Genomic DNA, 18,870 nt, shown 5'->3' with positions numbered 1-18,870 from the left:
AGGCCTCTTTACCAATTTTACCTAGCATCTTGGTTTGGTATTTGGAGTCCGGTCTAGTTTGCTTTTGTTACTCTTGTGATGAAAAGTAATGCATGTATAGGTTTGTTCCCCTTAAAAAGGGGAAGAAAAAATAAAGCATCCAAATCACCTAATAGCTCGGAATCCTTTTAACTTCGTAACTTTTTGTCTCAGGACATGAATTGGAACCGGAATAAACTACTTGCAATAAAATGGCCTCAGTATAAGGACATCAGTTACTGTCTGCGCTAAGTGTAAAAGCGCTATCATTTGAAGGAGTACCGCTAGGTTATGATATCTTTCCTTTGGCTTGGATTAGCAAAATGGAATGCATATGAAAAATTGAATTGCTTTCCATGAGTTAGGTAATTAACATGCTTGCTTTTAATTTAGCTGTTGTTCCTGTGATTGCTAGTTAAGTCATTAGTACAGGATTAGTCCTGACTTAGAAACTCTGAAAGCAGATGAGTGATTTTTTTTTAGTTGATTTTTGTCTTTAGCTTTGACGTTCAATACGGGGCTTTCAAAAATATTTGGAGAAGGGGGAGAAATGAATTCAAAAGTCAGAGAAAATATGAAGTTTTTATAGTATGTTAAAAACAGAAGGTTTTTTTTTTCATGCTAGACTTAAAAAGTATTTTACTGGCCAAATCCGAGCATTGAGATTAAATGAACCAGCAGTGGCCTCTTTAAATGAGAAGTAACCTTGCAGTTTGGGAATGCACTTCATTTACTATGTTCTAGAAAAGTTTGCATGTGCTTTGATAATTTTCTAAAAATAAATTTAGTAATTAATTAAGTACCAGTAAAGATCTTTACAAATAAAAAGGAGGGGAAAAAGCCATATTAGTAAAAATGTGATGTACGTACTTGCAGATACTTGTGAGTAAAACGTTCAAATTTGGTGAGAATTACTTATGTTGCATATTTTTTCTTTGAGATGAAATTGAACTTCTGGATGAGCTAAGACGCGCTGTTGTATGCATTAAAGATCACACTTAATGCAAATGCTTGCCATCTTCAAATCCTTTGGGGTCTTCCTAGTGTTTTTAATATGCAATGTTCAAAACCTGTGTTTCAGCTAGACATGGCAGCACTTTGTTCCCAAAAGAAGGGTTTAACAAAATGACCTTTAAATGAGAAAGACTTGGATTGTCTTTATATGTTTCAATTGGGTCAAAGTATTCTTTTGATTAGGTTCTGCTCCACTGACCACATTAGATGTGCCTCAGCACTGAAGATCATCGCTTCCGATACACTGTGGCTATCCCGTACCATGAAATTCCAAATGCTGATTTATTTTAGGTATCTTCTGGCCTTTTTGAATATATGTACAGTTGTATGGATAATATGATTTCTTGCTGCCTATGGTAAAAGCGATTGTTTATTTGTGACAAAGATCGGTTTCCTATTGGTTTCTTATTCTGCAGCTCCACTTTTTCTTGCTGTCAAAGAAAGACATGAACAGAGTGTGGGTTGCAGGCTGCAGATCTTTCGGCAAGTGGCCTCCCAAAACGTGCCTCTGTTTTGCTAGTAACGCTGTTCTATCTGGCATGATTACGAGACACTTGTTTCTTAGTTTGTAGTTAAATGGCGTGCACATAAGATAATTGTCAAATGGTCAGATCTTGATATTCCAGAGGGACTCAGGTTGATGATTCGAGGGGGGAGGGTAGGGGTATTTGTGGTTTCTGCCTTCATCACCCTCAGGCAGCCCATCACCAAAGAGAGAAGGTTTTCCTGATGGGTTTAACTTAATGCGAGAACCAGGCTGGACCTTATAGCTTGCAATATTATTATTTGCCCATAATATTTAAATACATCATCAGGTAACCATTTGCCTTATAGCTATCTTCCATTGTTAAGAAAATTATTGATCGACTAAAACACGTTGTTATCTGTCATTTATATTATGTAGTATTACCTTGTAAGGTGGATGCTTAGCTGGTCTAAATTGTCACAGTTTGGTTTGGAGCTGTGACAGTTCATACCAGCTGAGAATTTGCTCCCTGTGTCCTATGGCACTTTATTACAGACCCATCGCTGATGGGTTAAATCTTAATTACTTGCGTAATGTCATATATAAATATATATATATATATTTACAGGCATTCTATAGGGTACTGCTGCCTATGGATAAAGATTTGTACCCTAACCAGGTCATTTATTTTTTTCATTACCTATGTGTGGAGAAGATGCATTATGTTACAAAGGATGCACCATATATATCTCATGTAGTGCATATTATAATGCTGTATGTTATTCATTTAAGAAGTCATTATTCTTGAGGCCCTACCTCAAATTTTGTATTTATGTGTACAAATGCAATTTATTGTATTATATATTTGCCTATTATATTTGGATGTGATAAATTAAAATTATTCAATAATGTATGGGCTCCAAGTCTCTAAATAAATGTCCAGTGTTTAAAACAAAATATGCTAACATGTTCTGGTGAATAGAATTTCTCTTTTTCCACCCTCTTTGCCCACCCAGTGCATGCCACAAACATCATTCTTACTTAACACACAGCCTTAAGGTATCTGCAGAATTGATCCATTTGATTGTTAGAAACCTTGAGCAGCAACTGGAAACAGCCCTCTTGGGAAATGGAGATATTGCACAGCTGCAGAAACAAGTATCAATTAAATGGCTGGATTCTTAACTATTTGAGTGCTCTGTAGCTTGTAGAATAATAGATTGCTTATCAGAGGACTTACTGGATTTCTTTAAATCCTTTTTATCCTCTCAATTCAGTCACCCCGAAGACAGTTGAACTGCTAAAACAAGAGAGGTTCTGATGGAGACTTAAATGAAAGGCAGAAGGGACTAGTGAAGAACGAAAGCGTAAGCAGACGTTTCGTGATGTTACGGCACCTTTTGTTTAAAGCTGAATTTCTGCAGTGTGGTGAGTGTGATGCAAAGCAGTGAGCGTGCCACAAAACCCACATGCTAAGCTGACTCTTTGCGTACTGATACCTTGGTATTGCAGTGGTACCGATCTGACCTACTTCTCTGCTGGAAAACAAGAGTGTTCCCCAAATACGATAGATGAAGTGTGATACTTGATCACAACGTGGCATCAAGCACGGTAGTGAAAGATACCCTAGTGCTATGCCAAGAATGGGATAGCAATTCCAGGCAGGGGCCTAGTCCAGAAGATGACTCAACAGCTATGTGGCAGGACTGCTTCAGCAGCTCTGGTAACGAGTTCCCAAAGGAAAAAGCACTTTGTTCTGTCTGTAAACTTGCTGTTCTCTGAGATGTGTATGTGCAGATGAAGGAGGAGGCAGGACCTAATGATGGAGGACTACAGGAATTCTTGGCGCATGTAAGACAGATTTCATCTTGGAGGAGGCTGCAGTTGTCAGCATGCACTGTATGAGCCCCGGGACGCAGGTAAGTGTCATTAGTCCCCTCTCCAGGAGGAAAATGGGAGGCACGTGGAGTCTGTCAGATCTCCAAAGTCAAACAGTGTGAGTCAATGATACAACACATTGATTTGGGGACTAAGAGACAGTCCTTTGCTGTCACCTTTAGGCACTATTGCTTTAAATCTTTATGCTCATGGGAGCAGATAAAAATCCATGTCCTTTTAACTTGGTTGTATGGATTCACCCAGGCTGCACTTGAAACCAATGTACACTATGTTACATAGATGACTAGAAGACAGGCACATCTTCTGTTGCGGTGCTAGCCAGATGCATTTAGTTGGAAATAATTTTACTTCTTCGGGTATTGAAATGGCAGTGTTCAGAGTGCAGACCCAAGGGCACATCTTGTATCTACCTAATGGATTAATCAGTTGAAAAGCTTAATTTAGACTTTACAATCATCAGATGTTACCTAGCCATGCACTTGGAAATTAAAAAAGCAGTAGGTAGCACTCCATGACAGAGTAGTGAAGCAGTTTCTCTTTGCAGGGCCTCATTCTGCTGGATTTGTTGGATGCTTATGTAGTAACACAGCTTATTAATACACTTCCAACTCGCTGGACTGATACCATACAGTCCATTAAAACTGTTTGGCGGTGGGCAGGACAGAACGGCAGGCAGTATTCATACAGGATTTCCCATCCCCTCACATCCTTTTCTCAGTATTTAGGTGTAAGTGCTATTGTGAATTATTGCCCTCTGCTGGCTGCAAAGTACGCTTGGCCCGTGAGAATTGCAAGTTCCCCTCTGGAAACTGGCTTTTGAGGACGAGCCTTATTAGTTATGAAAAGCAAAGATGTGCTATTCCATGAGGTACGAGGTGTTTTATCAGGTGCAAGCACGGTCAGCTCTTTAGCGTGTGCGTTTCTGCTGGTGGCTGAGCCCCCCCGTTCGGCTGCACTTAAAGTAACACTTAGCACTTGTAATTGCCTTTCGTCCAGGGGATGCAAACAGCATCGCAACTGCTCTGAGAGATATCGGGCCTAGTCAAAAATACTTCATCAAGCTATGAAGTGCCACAAGGTTTTTGGCTGAAAGGACTAGCAGCTTAGCACCACAGTTAGCAACATCACAAAAATTTAGGTCACAATCAAGAAGCATTCAATGTCCAACTGGGAGCACAAGAGCTATCTTTCACAGGAATGTTATTTGAGCTGAAATCCATCTAGCTTGCCAGGAACAACGCTTTCCTCTTGTAAAAGTGCCATTTTTTTTTTTTTAACTGCTATGAATGTTCAGGAACACAGCTTTAAGTCTTATTTGAATGTCATGCCTTTCGGCTATTTATATTTCCAACAAGATCATATCAGAATATCAGATTTTTTTGGGTGACGAAGATAATGCGTTTCCACTAGAGGAAGTGTGAGAATAGTTTGGCTGGAAGAATGTTTTTTTTTTTTTTTTTTTTGTCCATCCTGTCTAACATTTTCTGATACAAACAGTTGAAACTGCTTGTGAGATAACTGATGCTCTCCGACAGCGTGACCATTTGGGCACAGTGCTGGTCTATGATGCGACCAGCTTGGTTTGGAGCAAGTTGGGTGTTACTTGCCGTAATGCCTGTGGGCTCTTTGGGTGTTTGTGGCTCACAGAAGAACAAGACAGAGACGGTGAGAGCAGTGTCTGTCCATAACAGAGTTCAGGGTGTGCTTGAAGCTATGCTTTGAAGCCAAAATTTTGCTTGTACTTGTGGTATTTTAACTTAAGCTAATTACCTGTCTGTTTGAGAACCTATGCCTGATGAATTGAGATTGTATAGACATTAAAGGCTCTGCACCAGTTCAGCTTAAGGTTGGAAACTTGAGTAAAACTTCAGTTGGATTCAATTAAGTTTTGTGTATAGATAGACCCTGGATTTATTATTAGATAAGCACAAACATAGCTAAGCTAACGTGAATTGGATGTGTACTTGTATTTCATAGAAAGACATTTCATCTTAAATCAGAGAGTAAAGCTATGCAGAAAAATGATTTTATCAGGACGGGATAGAAGGCTGTGCCTTCACCTGAGGATGTGCTGTTGCCTCCTGTTTTTGGTGCTGTGGATACATAATGTGTACGTAGCTGTATACTGTGTATGTGCATGTCGCCGTGCGTCAGGGCTAAAAGCGGTGCTAATAACACAACACCCTAGATGAAAATGAGAATATACTAAGTTATATTTGGACTAAAGCTACTGGAGATGAATTTAGGAGATGCTTTTGGAATGACCACCCCAGAGATTTCCTGGAGTGCATGCCTTGCTTACAGCCAGGAGCAGCTGTTTTCAGTGATCTTACTAAATTAATAATTAGGCAGCCATGCTCTACTCTGATCATGCCATTGTAAGTGTGCACAAGTGCAACTGCTCCCTAAGAAAGGCTTTTTTTTTTTTTTTTTTTGAATCAACCCTACTTTATCCAAATGTACAGGTTAATGTTTTTCATTTCAGATGACCTAAATTTGCATTATGCAGAACCAAACCCGATGTGATGAGGGGGGATCCTGTGGCTTTACAGCAGCTAGGGCTTGGGGCGAACTGCAGTAAAACTGGATCAGGTGCGGCTCCCTCTCTGATTCTGGTCATTGGGATGGGAGCTTCAGCTGGAGCCAACAGTCTCTACTTCAAATTTAGATCAGGTGCTTTAGGGTGGAGAGTCATTAAATATAATTGATGTGTGCGTTTGGGGGGGGGTGTTGTTTTTTGCCAAGGACTGAGCCAAGTTCAGGGCTGGAGAGGAGAAGTGTTGAGGTGCAGAACAGCCACGAGAGCAGATTCTGCGCTGCCCCGCAGGTATCCTTCCCTCCTTTCCCCCTTTTACCCTTCCCAGCCGCACCAGCGGGGAAGCGACTTGAGCGAGGAGGCTCCCTCAGCCCGAGCTCGGGTCCAGCTTTCCGCACCGCCTCCCTTACTCCCGGCGCTGCTTCCTGGGGCCGGGCACGCTTAGCGCCGAGCACCGGCAGCTCCGCAGGGTGGCTTCTCCCCGCTCGCAGCCGCTCCGTGCGGCGGCAGCGCAAAGCGGAGCGGGGCCGGGGGTCCCGGGGGCGCTCCCCGCTCCGTGTCGCGGCCGGGCGGCGGCGCTGGCGAGGCCCGGGGGGGCCGCGCGTCACGGCGGGGGGCGGGCGGGGAGCCCCCGCCGCGGGGGCGTCGGGGCCGCGCCTGGGCAGCGGGCGGAGCCGGAGCCGCTCCGTGCCTGGGAGCCTGCGCTCGGCTCGGCTCGGCTCCGCTCCGCTCCCCAGCAGCTCGCCGGCACGGAGGAGGGAGGCGGGCGCCGCCGCCGCGCCGCGCCGATGGGTCTGCTCCTGCTCCTCTGGGCGTGGGCGGCCGCCGCCGGGGCAGGTGAGAGGATGGGATGGGATAAGAGGGGACGGGACGGGGGTCGCCGCCCACCCCACCGGGAGGAAACTTCGCGGGGCGCTGCCGGTCGGGTCCCCCTTGGCCGGGCGCGGTCCCGGCGGGGAGGTCCGGGCGCGGCCGCTCGGTGGGCGTGGGAAAGTTTGCCGGGAGCGGTGTCTCCCGGGGCCGGGCTGAACCCAGCCGGGGTCCCGGAGCTGTCCGCGGTACCGTCCCGGCGAGACGCGGCCGCCGGTGCGCGGTGCCGGCCGGTGCCGTGCGCGCTGCGGGGCCGGGCACCGAGCCCTGCTCCCGGCGGGGCTTTGTTCTTGCCCCTGCCCCGGGGCCGCCCTGCGTCCCTCCGTGCTGCTCGCCGCTGTGCCTCGGGAAATCGCTCTGCGCGATTATGGGAAGCACGCAGGAATCGCGGCTTGAAAATCGTTCGTAGGGTTGGCTCGCCAAAACGCACCGGTCTCGAGGGGTGCGGCATAGAAGTAGTTGGGAGAAGGTAGCGCTCGCCCTTTTCTCAGTGGCGTTACCGCTAGGATGCAGACAGACGTTTGGAAGGGTCAGCGGCTCCCAAACTCCTCCGCTCGGCATCGCGAAGCTGCTCGGAAAGTTCTTTGTGTGCAACAATTGCTGCCGAAGGGAGAGAGGAGAGCAAAACGCCCCTCGTAGAGCCTGCTCCTTCCCTTTGGAATGACCGCGCACGGATGCAGGGACGCGACTCGGCTGTGCCGACCTAAAAGTTTCTCCATCCCCAAATAGCTCCTGCGTAGGGTGCCACGGAAATCAGGAGCACGCTGCATGCGTTGTGCGGCTGCACACTGCCTACATGGAGCCTGGCATGACTGCTGGTGATAGAGGCACAAGCAGAGAACGCGAGCTGTCGGAGCCGTAAGGCGGAATTAATTTCGTTTAGGGATTTCCTAGTGACATCATTCATAATTATATGGCTTAATCCTCTAATCTACTGTACTGCCTTCACTTCACGTTGGGCCAAATCCACCAAGTCCTGAGATGATTTCTGCGCCCGCCTCCTGTCTGAATTAGTTGGAGTCTTGCTCGTGTAAGCCCCTGGTTTAAGGAGAATGGCCCAATTACTTTAAATAGGAATTGAAAGCAACATCAGTCAGGATCAGGCCCGAGCTTTGCACGGTTCTCCAGGAAGAGCTTACAGGTTGATGGTTAATTTTTAGTTCAGAAAGGAGGAGTATTGGCAGCCTCTTCTCCTGCTGAAGGGAGGCAGCATAAAACACTAGATGCAAGTGCCGTTGATATGCCTGTGGTATCTTTCTGATAGACTGTGGGAGACCACAGGGGAAAAGGAGACTTAGTTATCGCACTGAAGCTGCTGATTTGTTGTTTATTAATTATTAACTAGGCTTTTGAGTGCCTGCTGCAGCTTGAAGAGGCAGCACAGGAAAATGACTAAAAATGACTAAGTATTTTAAGCGGTGTTAGGCTCTTCCTAAATAGTTGCTGTGACATTAAAAATAGTCTCCTTTTTTTGGAAAGCATTTCAAAAGCTGGAAGGGGGCACGCTGAAGTTGTCACACAAGACCCTTCACTGGCATAAATCGAAGCCTGTGGAGCCACAATGATCTATGTATACTTGTTGAGCCCCAGGTACTCAGGCTGGAATAAACAGCTTTAATGGAGCAGTGAAGCTCCTGTGATTTATGGGAGGGCATAGGCTTGCTAGATGCGGTTTCTGTCCTCATCCTGTTGATGTCAGTGGCGGAGCTTACACTGATGTTAATGGGGTCAAGATTTGTCTTGCTGGATGTTGTTTGTCCTCTCCATTGAGCAAGTTTTAGTCCCTACTTAGTCTGCCTTCGAATCAGTAGGTTTTTGCTGCTCCGGATAGATCCGACCCCTTTCAAACAAGGAACAGCATACTCTGCTTTCAGCAGGGAAAGCAGACTCTCAGATGAGTAAGTTCACACAATTGACAGAGTGCTGCTCTTCTTCTGAATAAAATCCTTTGGTAGAAATAAGAAATTGTTCTGTTTTTATTCTAAAACATCCTTTGCTTTTATGATTTTGTCCAGAAAGGTTGTTCCCTCTAATAGTATATACAAATCTGTGTCTGGGGGTTGCAGCCCTTGCATTAGAAGAGTTGCTGTAGGTTGGAAATGGAGTGGTAGGTAAGTTCTCTTGATGACTGCAGGCAGGTGTGCTTAAGAGCAAGTAGTTTCTGGCTAATGTTGGCTACAGCAGGACATGTATATTTTTTCAGTAGCATTTTGACTGTGAGCGCGGTTTGGGACCAGAAGAGCTGGCTGGCTGTGCTTTCCATGCTTGTGTTTCTCCCAGAAGGGGAAGGTGTGTTCTTGGTCCGTCAGCGTGCACAGCATCAGTTGTAGCTTTTTGCTGCTTTCGCATCTGATACTAAAACCTGATGATGTTGCTGAGTATCTGGGAAGGTGTTGCTTTTGGATAATTCTATCTGGTGTCATATTCTCTGATATAAAGTTTCTACAAAAGCTACTTATCCGCACATCCTTATGAAAGCACTGTGCATGTCTGCACTTCGATATGTCAGTGTTCTTGGAGGATCAGTTTGGCCAAATGCTTCTAGGTGTTGATTTTCATTGTAGAGTAGTGTTGATGAAGCCCTTTTAAAGCTGTCTTTTCGAGGTTTTTTGCTACTCAGCTCGATGTGCAATAGTGTCCTCTGTATTAGTACAGCGTGTTGTTCTGACAAGTTTTAACACCCAAGCAAAAGAAAAGAGAAACACTGTGGTACAGTTGATTTATGAGTAGAATACGTAACTTCTTGTTCATTCTGTACACCTCAGTAATTTCTTAGAGCCTTTCAAAGAATCAAAGTAGAGTATTTGCAGCTTAACTGATCCAGAAGCACAGTCCTGGAATACTAAATGAATCAATTTAGATCTGAACATGATGTCCACTCAGTGGAAATCAATCTGGATGTGCTTTGCAGGTAACATCCTTGCTCCTCAGAAGTCTGTGGGAGTTTTACCATTGACTTTGGCTGTATCAGGCTTCCATTCTCAGATCCTGTAACTAATGACGTCAGCAAAAAAAAAAAAAAAAAAAAAAAATCATTAGGAAAGTGCTTGGATCTTGCATGAGATTTTTTGGCCTATCTCTCTGGCACAGGTCTTATATGATATTTATTGCTATGTTGAGAGGGACTGTGGTCAGGCTGGCCTCTTTCCATCCCTTGAAAAAGGAGACAAGTTGAAAGAATTTGTTGTGCCGTGGCCGTTAGGTTGCCCTGAACTTTTGAACATGGTAACTTGAAACTGCTTGAATACGTGTCTTTTCTGTCAATTCCATTAGTTCCCCCATCAATTCAAGGAGCAGCAGCCTTTTCCTGGGCATGAGCCCTTCCTAAATCTTGGGCTTAGACTCATGCTTCTGCAGTAGGTGCTACTGCAGACCAGAAGGTGCTACTGCTGGTTTAGGTAAATGAATATCCCTTATTTGTAGGTAGGCTTTGACATGCTCTGCAGGCAGTGGCTGTGCTTAAATGTAGAAGACATGGTTCATAAGCGTTATCAAACAATTTGGTGAATCACTCAGGGCTCTTTGATTACGGCATCTTTTGTCCTGCTACCATATCTCCTCCAGGGTCATTTTGTCCAGTTGGGAAGATAGATAATGTTTAGACTGAGCTGTAGGGCCTGTTCTGTTAGTCACAGCTAGGTATGAAATGTGAGAGGAATTTTCAGCCTTCACGTCTCCCTGGAAATCATGTAGCCAATAGATGAGTGTTGCAAATCTCTTTCATCTTTTTGCATAGGTGCTTATGCTTTCATTTATTTATTACTTTTCAGCCTCAAAAAGATGCTGGGTTAATGTAATCAGTTTTATAATGTTTTAACTTGTGCACAGTAAAATCTATGGAAAGAAAAGAGTTTAATTGAAATAATTAGAAAAGAATATCTTCTTTCCTGCAGCAGAGTTACTGCCTTGTAAGTAATTACTGTATACAGCGTGTGTGTGTGAAGATACTAAAAATGCCTGTACTTCTCCCTTCTTTTCGTTACCTGATTTGAAATAAAAATTGATCTAACTTCAAGTCTCCCTTTCTTCTTCTCTCCCTCCAACAGCTATAGGATTTGGAATGGATCCTGACTTACAGATTGATATAATCACAGAACTGGATCTTGTGAATACAACCCTTGGGGTAACGCAAGTGTCAGGACTACACAATGCCAGCAAAGCATTTTTATTTCAAGGTAAGACACACATCCTTGGTTCTCTTTTCCCATTTATAACTTCATGAGCTCCTAAGAGCTTTGATGCCCGATGCCCTGTAATGGTAGTCTTAACTGTAATTCTTTTGCTGAAATGTGTATGGCATTTTTTTGTGGGCTGTCAGGTCACTGAGATTAGAGGTCTCTAGGGGAAGTAGTTTGGGTAGGTTTACAACACTTCCAGTACATGTTTTCAGATTAGCATGTCCAAGTGGCCCCAGGCGTGGGCTCTGTTGTATTCTTGGGCACTATCTCTGTCATTGTACAAATGCGAGAGAGACACAAAGCTGAAGCTATGTAGGTAAGAGAAGGCAGTTAATGTCTTGCCACCAGTTAGTAACAAGTAGCAAACCTTTCATCAACTGTATGAGAACTGTTAAAGTGAGAAAATCGGAACATGCTTAACTGTCAGAGATCAGTACCAGGCATAGAATAAGTCACTTTGAATTGTAATATTATTCTTCATTCAATATTCTAAGATAATGCTTGTGAGGGGTTATTTTTTTCCACTTTTTATTTTTTTCCCCTCTCCTCTAGGTCGATGAGGAGCCGTTGAAATGCGGCATGTTTTATGGTGGTCTTAGGTGAGACCAAGATTAAGAGATCAAGTCCCACCAAGGGGTAGCACTGAGACTGTACAATAGGTTTATTAGGTGAGAGAGACTTTTTTATCACTTGGGATTAAGAGAAACATTAAAGAACAGTTAGGAGCACTTCTACTGCGGAGGCGTCCAATGTTTGTTTTTTCTTTACTGTGCTTTTATTACGCATTCAAGTGGGTATGTTAGTGTCTTAATTGTTGCTCTCTCTCCTCTGTGGCTGTTCTTAGAGGCAAAAGATTATGATCTCATTTTGTTTTACTTCTGGATTTGCAATACCAACTGATTTTAGTACAAGTAATAAAAGAAGTGGGTCTATAGTTTTAGCTGACTTTTACCTGGTCAAAGCCGGTTCAGGTGCCATAGCAGATGCTTCTGAAGACCTAAGATCTTGTCAGTCATATTTCCAATCTGTGCTATGCTGAGTAGCACAATTTTCACCGTTTGCCAGATAGATGCCCAGAAGATGGGCATTAAGTTAATCAAGAATGTTCATTGTCATCATTTAAAGATACCGATTGTTTTGCTTCTAATACCCCTGACTACAGTTTTATGTGTCATGGATGAACAGTATTGAAGTACAGTCATTCCTCTAAAGACTGCAGAGGCCTAACTGACTCAAGATATGTTAGTATTTCCAATTGCCATTCTGTGCAGCTAATTGCAATTGCCCTGATGAACTCTTGCACTGAGCTTTCACAGACTGGTGCTCAGAGCTGCAGAGAGAAGGATTGAGGTGTGTTTCTGGGGATGCTGACTGAAACCCTTGATACTGAAAGTAGTTTTGAAAGGCTAGAGGTGGAGATGTTATGCTTATTCTTATTCTTTTTTTTTTTCCCCTTGAAAAATTGCATCTGTAGTTTACGAACCTGAAGACTAGTGTAAAAAGCATACAGCTTGTAAAGTTCACGTGAGCAGATAAATCCAAAGATAGATGTACACAGAAGCACTAAACAGAAGTTCACAATATGAAGTGTATATATGTAAGTAAGTAAATAAAGTTGTTTTCTAATTCCCCAAACAAATTATCCTTGTAAATGCACACAGAAATAGCCCTATGCTTGGATATTGCCTCTCGTACACAGCTTCTTGGAAGATGATTTGGGAAAGTTACCATCTTCACTTAAGCCCTTGGGCTAGGAGAAGACTGGAGACCTTTGGAGAATTACTCCATCCTGAGAGAGGTCTGTGAGGGATCTTTTTCTACTGCTGTCAGGCAGGATGGAAGTCTGAGGCTGCCTGTTGGCTGCTTCCCTTCTTGTTCGTATCTGTTATTTGTTAAATGTCAGCAGTATGTCGGCAGCTGTATGAATTCCCTTTTAGTAACAGGTGACTTACTTCACAGCTACAGTTGGGCTGTGTGCCAGGCCTTTGCCTGGAACCGGGAGACATTTAATTTTGATTCGTATTTTCCCATACAGTAAAACCAGTACAGAACCCAGAGGGATGTGTGGGCAACTGCTATGTCTCAGGTAGAAGGAATCATACTTTTTCCTGTAGAAGTTCACAAAAATTCCAACAAGGTGACAGTCCCGGGGAGAGGAAAGACTGGAAGTTAGCGCTTCGTTCAGAAATGTCTATATCCTCTTGGACCTGCTGCTCCAGTGTCAAAGAGGCAGCCCTTTCTTTACACAGAGCTTTGCTTTGATCAGTTCTTATCACATGCCAGTAGTCGGTGAGTGCTGTGCCTTGCTGCTCCAGCATCACCTCTGGGGCTCTGGGCAGGGGAGGTCTCGCCTCACCTGGCAGGCTGATTGCTGAACAGGGAGCCGTGGCAGGAGACCTCTTCACTTGTGTGCTTTCACCACTCGGGATTTCCTGGTTTAGGAAAAGAAAAGAAGATTTTGTGAGGGTGTTCTTTGGCATGCAGTTTTGCCCCCCCCTTTCTTTTGCCATGTCCTTACAGCAACGTAATGGGGCTCTGAGCTTACACAAAGGCTCCCCAAGGAACGCTTTGTCTTGTGAGATGTGTTTTCTAAAATGACTTTACTAGAGCTGTTCAAACTGAGTGTGTTGCTTTGTGCATCCCTGGAAGTCTATATCTGTGAGGGAGAGAAATGGTAATTTTACCCCCACTCAGGCAGTTCTGCATACTGCTGTAGTGTCAGTGCGAATTGTTTTCCTAGGCAATGTTTTTTCTGTGAATTGAGCTTTTTGATGCTGAAAGCTTTATGAGTTTTGGGCACTCTCTGAGTTGTGTTTAGAGCCCTCCCCCCCTTCCCCCCCCCCCCCCCCAAAAAAAAAAAAAAAGATGATGGGAAGAAAGAAAGGCACAGGAGAAAGTGAAACTATTAATTTTATTGACTCTTTATAAAAAAAAAAAAAAAAAAAATCTGTGATGTTAGCTCTGTTAACGGAAGCGATTTGTTTGTTAAAAAAGATTCTGGGGAGTACCTCGTGATTTGATTGATAGTAGAGAAAATGTAGAAGGACTCTTTTCCCTGGAAGGTTGGCAATTTCAGTCCAAGGTGACCTCAGTGAAGTATTCTGATTTGATAATAATATTGGTAGTAAGAGCTGAGACTCAGATTTCCATGTAAAACAGTTTTACAGGCAAAGAATCAAATTCAGCTCCGTTGCAAATTGTGTGACAGCATGATAGAACCAAAGTGCCAATTGAGAGTTGTGGGTTGCCTTTGGACAAGCAAGTCTGTTCCTAATTCAGAAAAGCATAGAAACCTGTAATTAAGTGCAATCATCTGGGTGATCCTGTTGGGCTTTATCTTCGATTATTAGAGTATTTCAGCTGGATTTTTGATTGATCAGTTCAATTATTTGTGTTTCACTTCCATTCTCTGTGAAATGGGGGTGAGGGAATAATAATAATAATAAAAAAAACAACACACACAAAAATACAAACGCTGAACAAAACTGTGTGAGTGCTGACAGTGAGAATTAGATGAAATGTCGTTATCTAACTCACAGTTGCAACTCTGAAAATGGTCTAACTCATAAGATCCTTAAAATTCTGGTCTTATTTATCATTAATTTTACAGAAGGAGTGGGAAAAAAATCCTTCTGTCCAAATGGGTTGTCCCAGCAGCAAGGGACAAAGGAGAGTGAGTGAAGACTTGTGACTAGAGTGCTCTTGGGAAAGGTGCTCCCACAGTCCTGGTGTCCAACCCTACATCTCCTCACCTCCAGCTGGAAACCGAAAGAATTCAGGGAACCAGTTACGGGGGTGGGCTGGAAATCTACCTTAAAGAAATATATTGAAAATGTTGTTCATCCACGTGATAATGCATTGTGATAATGTCTTACAAACACTGCATAAAAACATTTGTGAATGCTATCTTTCCAACGTCACAAGAAGACACTGAATTTCCTCAAACAGGACAGCGGTATACATTTTAGTATGTCAAGGAAGTATGTCAGAAAGAAGACCCTAGCAATTACAGGCCTGTCAGGCTCACGTCAGTGCCTGGTAAAATCATGGAGAAGTTGGTTCTCGAACTTATTGAGGCGCACCTGGGGGACAAAGCAGTCATTGGTCCCAGCCAGCATGGGTTTGTGAAGGGTAGGTCCTGCCTAACTAACCTGATTTCCTTTTATGATAAGATCACCCGTATGGTGGACCAAGGGAAACCAGCTGATGTGATTTTTTTGGACTTCAGCAAGGCTTTTGACACGGTTTCCCATAGGATCCTACTGGACAAAATGTCCACCATACAGCTGAATAAAAACATCATACGATGGGTGAGCAATTGGCTAACGGGCAGGGCCCAAAGGGTTATGGTAAATGGGGCTGCGTCAGGCTGGTGGGCGGTCACCAGTGGGGTCCCTCAAGGCTCCATTTTAGGGCCGGTACTTTTCAATATTTTTATAAACGATCTGGATGTAGGAATAGAGGGTATTTTGAGCAAGTTTGCTGATGACACCAAACTTGGAGGAGTTGTGGACTCGAATGAGGGCGTAAAGGCCTTGCAGAGGGATCTGGATAGGTTGGAGAGCTGGGCGATCACCAACCGCATGAAGTTCAATAGGAGCAAGTGCCGGGTCCTGCACCTGGGACGGGGAAACCCTGGCTGCACGTACAGACTGGGCGATGAGATGCTGGAGAGCAGCCTAGAAGAGAGGGATCTGGGGGTCGTGGTAGACAGCAAGTTGAATATGAGCCAGCAGTGTGCCCTGGCAGCCAGGAGGGCCAATCGTGTCCTGGGGTGCATCAAGCACGGCATCGCTAGTAGGTCAAGGGAGGTGATTGTCCCGCTCTACTCTGCGCTGGTGCGGCCTCGCCTCGAGTACTGTGTGCAGTGCTGGGCACCACAGTATAAAAAGGACATGAAACTGTCGGAGAGTGTCCAGAGGAGGGCTACGAAGATGGTGAAAGGCCTGGAGGGGAAGACGTACGAAGAACGGCTGAGGTCACTGGGCCTGTTCAGCCTGGAGAAGAGGAGGCTGAGGGGAGACCTCATCACAGTCTACAACTTCCTCGTAAGGGGGAGTCAAGAGGCAGGAGACCTTTTCTCCATTAACACCAGTGACAGGACCTGCGGGAACGGGGTTAAGCTGAGGCAGGGGAAATTTAGGCTGGACGTCAGGAGGGGGTTCTTCACAGAGAGGGTGGTTGCACACTGGAACAGGCTCCCCAGGGAAGTGGTCACTGCACCGAGCCTGTCTGAATTTAAGAAGAGATTGGACTGTGCACTTAGGCACATGGTCTGAACTTTTGGGTAGACCTGTGCGGTGTCAAGAGTTGGACTTGATGATCCTTAAGGGTCCCTTCCAACTGAGGATATTCTATGATTCTAAGAAGCAGGCTGAACAATGGCCTGCATAGTGGAACTCCATCCCATGCTCTGTTTCAGGTAGCAGAGAAGCAGGGCTTGTTTTGCACCTGTAGGTGGAAACCTCAACGGAACCTTAAGTTCAGTGGCAGAGAAAGGCTTTAGTTATAAATCAGGCAGGAGTTGGTGTTGGACTGGTCATTCTGCTCCTAGGCAGTGAGCCCAGACTTCAGCCTAACTGTTACATTATGTGATTATCTTAAGCAGTGACTTTTGTTCAGTGCTCTCTTCTTGTGGAAGTAAAATTTTATTCCTTTTATAACCTGTCAGCTGTGCACATTTCTTTTTAATTCTTCTTCCCTCAGCATCTCTTTTGAACTGATAGAGGCTTAAAGCCTTTACTTATAAAGCAATTCCCACAAGAAGTTTATTAAGGTTTTCTTGTTCCCCTTCTTCACAATCTGGCAGTATTTTTTACCTTTAAATTAGGAACTATCTTTTTACTATGTATACTACGTGTAGCACTTGGCAACTTAGACCACCAAGAACTGTCCAAAGTCTACCTATATATAGTCCTTTCTCCCTTGTCTGTTTCTTTCTTTTTTTTTATTTTTTTATTTTTTATTTTTTTTTAATTATTATTAAACAACTGCTGGATTTGTAAGGTAAACATCCAGCCTGCATCTCCTGCAGCACAGGGTTTGGTTGCGCTCCTTCTTCCCACTTTACTGGTGACTGCTGTTTTTTTCTGTACAGTCACGGCTCTGACAGGAAAGGTGAAAGAATAACAAGTATCTTGAAGAACAGAGAAAGGTTAATCTTTTTGTGAGAAAAGAGTGAATCTTGATTAGTTTCTGAAATGAGAGGGCTGTCCTGCTTCAGGCCAAAAGAGAGAGCAAAGCTGCAGCCTTGGGGGTTAAGAGGTGCCTTCTGGCAGGCTCCCTTGCACTTCCATGCTCTTCATAGGTGTTTCCTCTCAGGATGTTATGGATTCTGATTTTTAGATACCTTCCTCCTTGAATTGCTAATGACATGCTCAGAGAGTGGAGGTGTTTCCAGACCCCATTCAAGGGTCAGGAGAGTAGGTAGGCTGCTGCCTTGGTTCATCAGTGTGTGTGTGTGTCTTCTCACCTGAGCCTGTGGGCTGTGCCCTTCAGCTGAGGCTTTGTTCCACACCAGGCATTGAAGCTCAGTGTTGCCAGTGTGATGTGCAAGGTGTTCAGGCTGTGAAGCTCAGAAAAGAGCCAGGGACTGCATGAAAGGCAGCAGATAATGGCTCAGGGAGGAAATGTGCAATTGCTCTTCCTGGGGTGGACAGCACGGAGGATTGTATTGAGTGGGAGAGATGAAGTTTAATTTTAGAGTTGAGGGTGTTTGTCCCTCTATATGTAAGACAATCAACCAGGGTCATTGGTTTTGGTGATTTCTCCAGTATGTTTATAGCAAATGAGAAGTGTAAGCGATATTGTTTCTACAAAGCAGAAATCTTTCAGAAGAAGCAGGGAGGGCACACCATGGCTGGCTCAGTCTTGATCCTGCCTTCAGCTCTGGTGAGGCAGAGCAGCTCTGTCGCTGCTTCCTCGCATGGTGGTGCCTGAGGCATCCTGCTTCGCTGGGGTGCTGCAGAGGTTTGGGGCAGCACCGGTGCTGAGCCTCTGGAGGCCTCTCCCTGCTGCATCCCTCCCTCCTGTGCTCAGGAGAGCTCTCCAAAGCACACAGGCACCCTTGCACGTGTGGAAAGGCAAGAAACTTTTTTTTTTTTAACTTTTTTTTTTTTTTTTTTTTTTTTTTTAAATCAAATAGAGCCCATCCCTTGCCTCAGCTCACAGCTGAGTGCCTGTGTGGTCATTTGCTCGTGGCACCCCTCATGCATGTGGGTTTTTGCCTTTTCTTCAGCACGCTTTCCCCAGGGCACCATTTATGTGATTGAGGGGCTGAGTGGGACCCTCGGAACGTCCAGAACCTTCCGGAACCGGCTGCGTCTCCTCAGAGACGCCCTGCAGCCCCTCTGCTGCCAGCCCCTCAGCACTCACCTCTGGCACAGGTATATCTCCATGGAAACTCTGAAAGCTCCTCAAACTTGTGGAGTTTTTCTTTCTTTCTTTCTTTATTTTTTATTTGAAGGTGGGCGGTGAGGTGTTTTTCTCTCTTCTGCGCCCTGTTGTGTCGGTCAATGCCAGTTTTGACTGGGGTGGTGTGGATTTTGGATTTTACCTCAGGTTTGTTGTGATGCCCATGTCTAGAGTTAAAGGAACCTCAGGAGGGAAGGTCTGCTATGGTAAAAATAAAAATCTTTTCTATTTGTATGTATAAACAGTACGTAAGCCAGCCTCTTGCCCTCATCCCGCAGTAACGTTTCCTTCAGAGCTGCTGGAGAGTTCCCTCCGCTTTCAGCTCTTTGTCAAAGCTGTGCTGTAAAGAACTGATAAAATAAGAGGTGAAATAAATACCAGAGGTTTTCAGTGGCTAAATACAAGAGCCGGATGGTTTGTGTGGCTGGGTGTACGTTGTTCCTTGGTGGCTCTGCACATCGCTGTTCCTGCAGAGC

The 18,870-nt window shown here is 44.6% G+C and overlaps 1 protein-coding gene across 1 annotated transcript in view; it reads left to right on the top strand.

Moving 5' to 3' along the window:
• Positions 1 to 6,721: 6,721 nt before the first annotated feature.
• Positions 6,722 to 18,870, top strand: part of NELL1 (neural EGFL like 1) — a gene marked incomplete at both ends in the record, with an annotated part of 286,983 nt that continues 274,834 nt past the window's right edge. Inside the window, 2 exons of the mRNA XM_084287507.1 lie at positions 6,722 to 6,770; positions 10,850 to 10,978. Coding sequence (XP_084143633.1) covers positions 6,722 to 6,770; positions 10,850 to 10,978 — 178 coding nt within the window. The remainder of the gene's footprint in view (positions 6,771 to 10,849; positions 10,979 to 18,870) is intronic.

This window comes from Netta rufina, assembly GCF_964035555.1.
Source record: "Netta rufina genome assembly, chromosome: 5".
NCBI lineage: Eukaryota > Metazoa > Chordata > Aves > Anseriformes > Anatidae > Netta > Netta rufina.
Note: the sequence above shows the minus strand (reverse complement) of the source record. Positions and strands in the feature narration are given on the sequence as shown.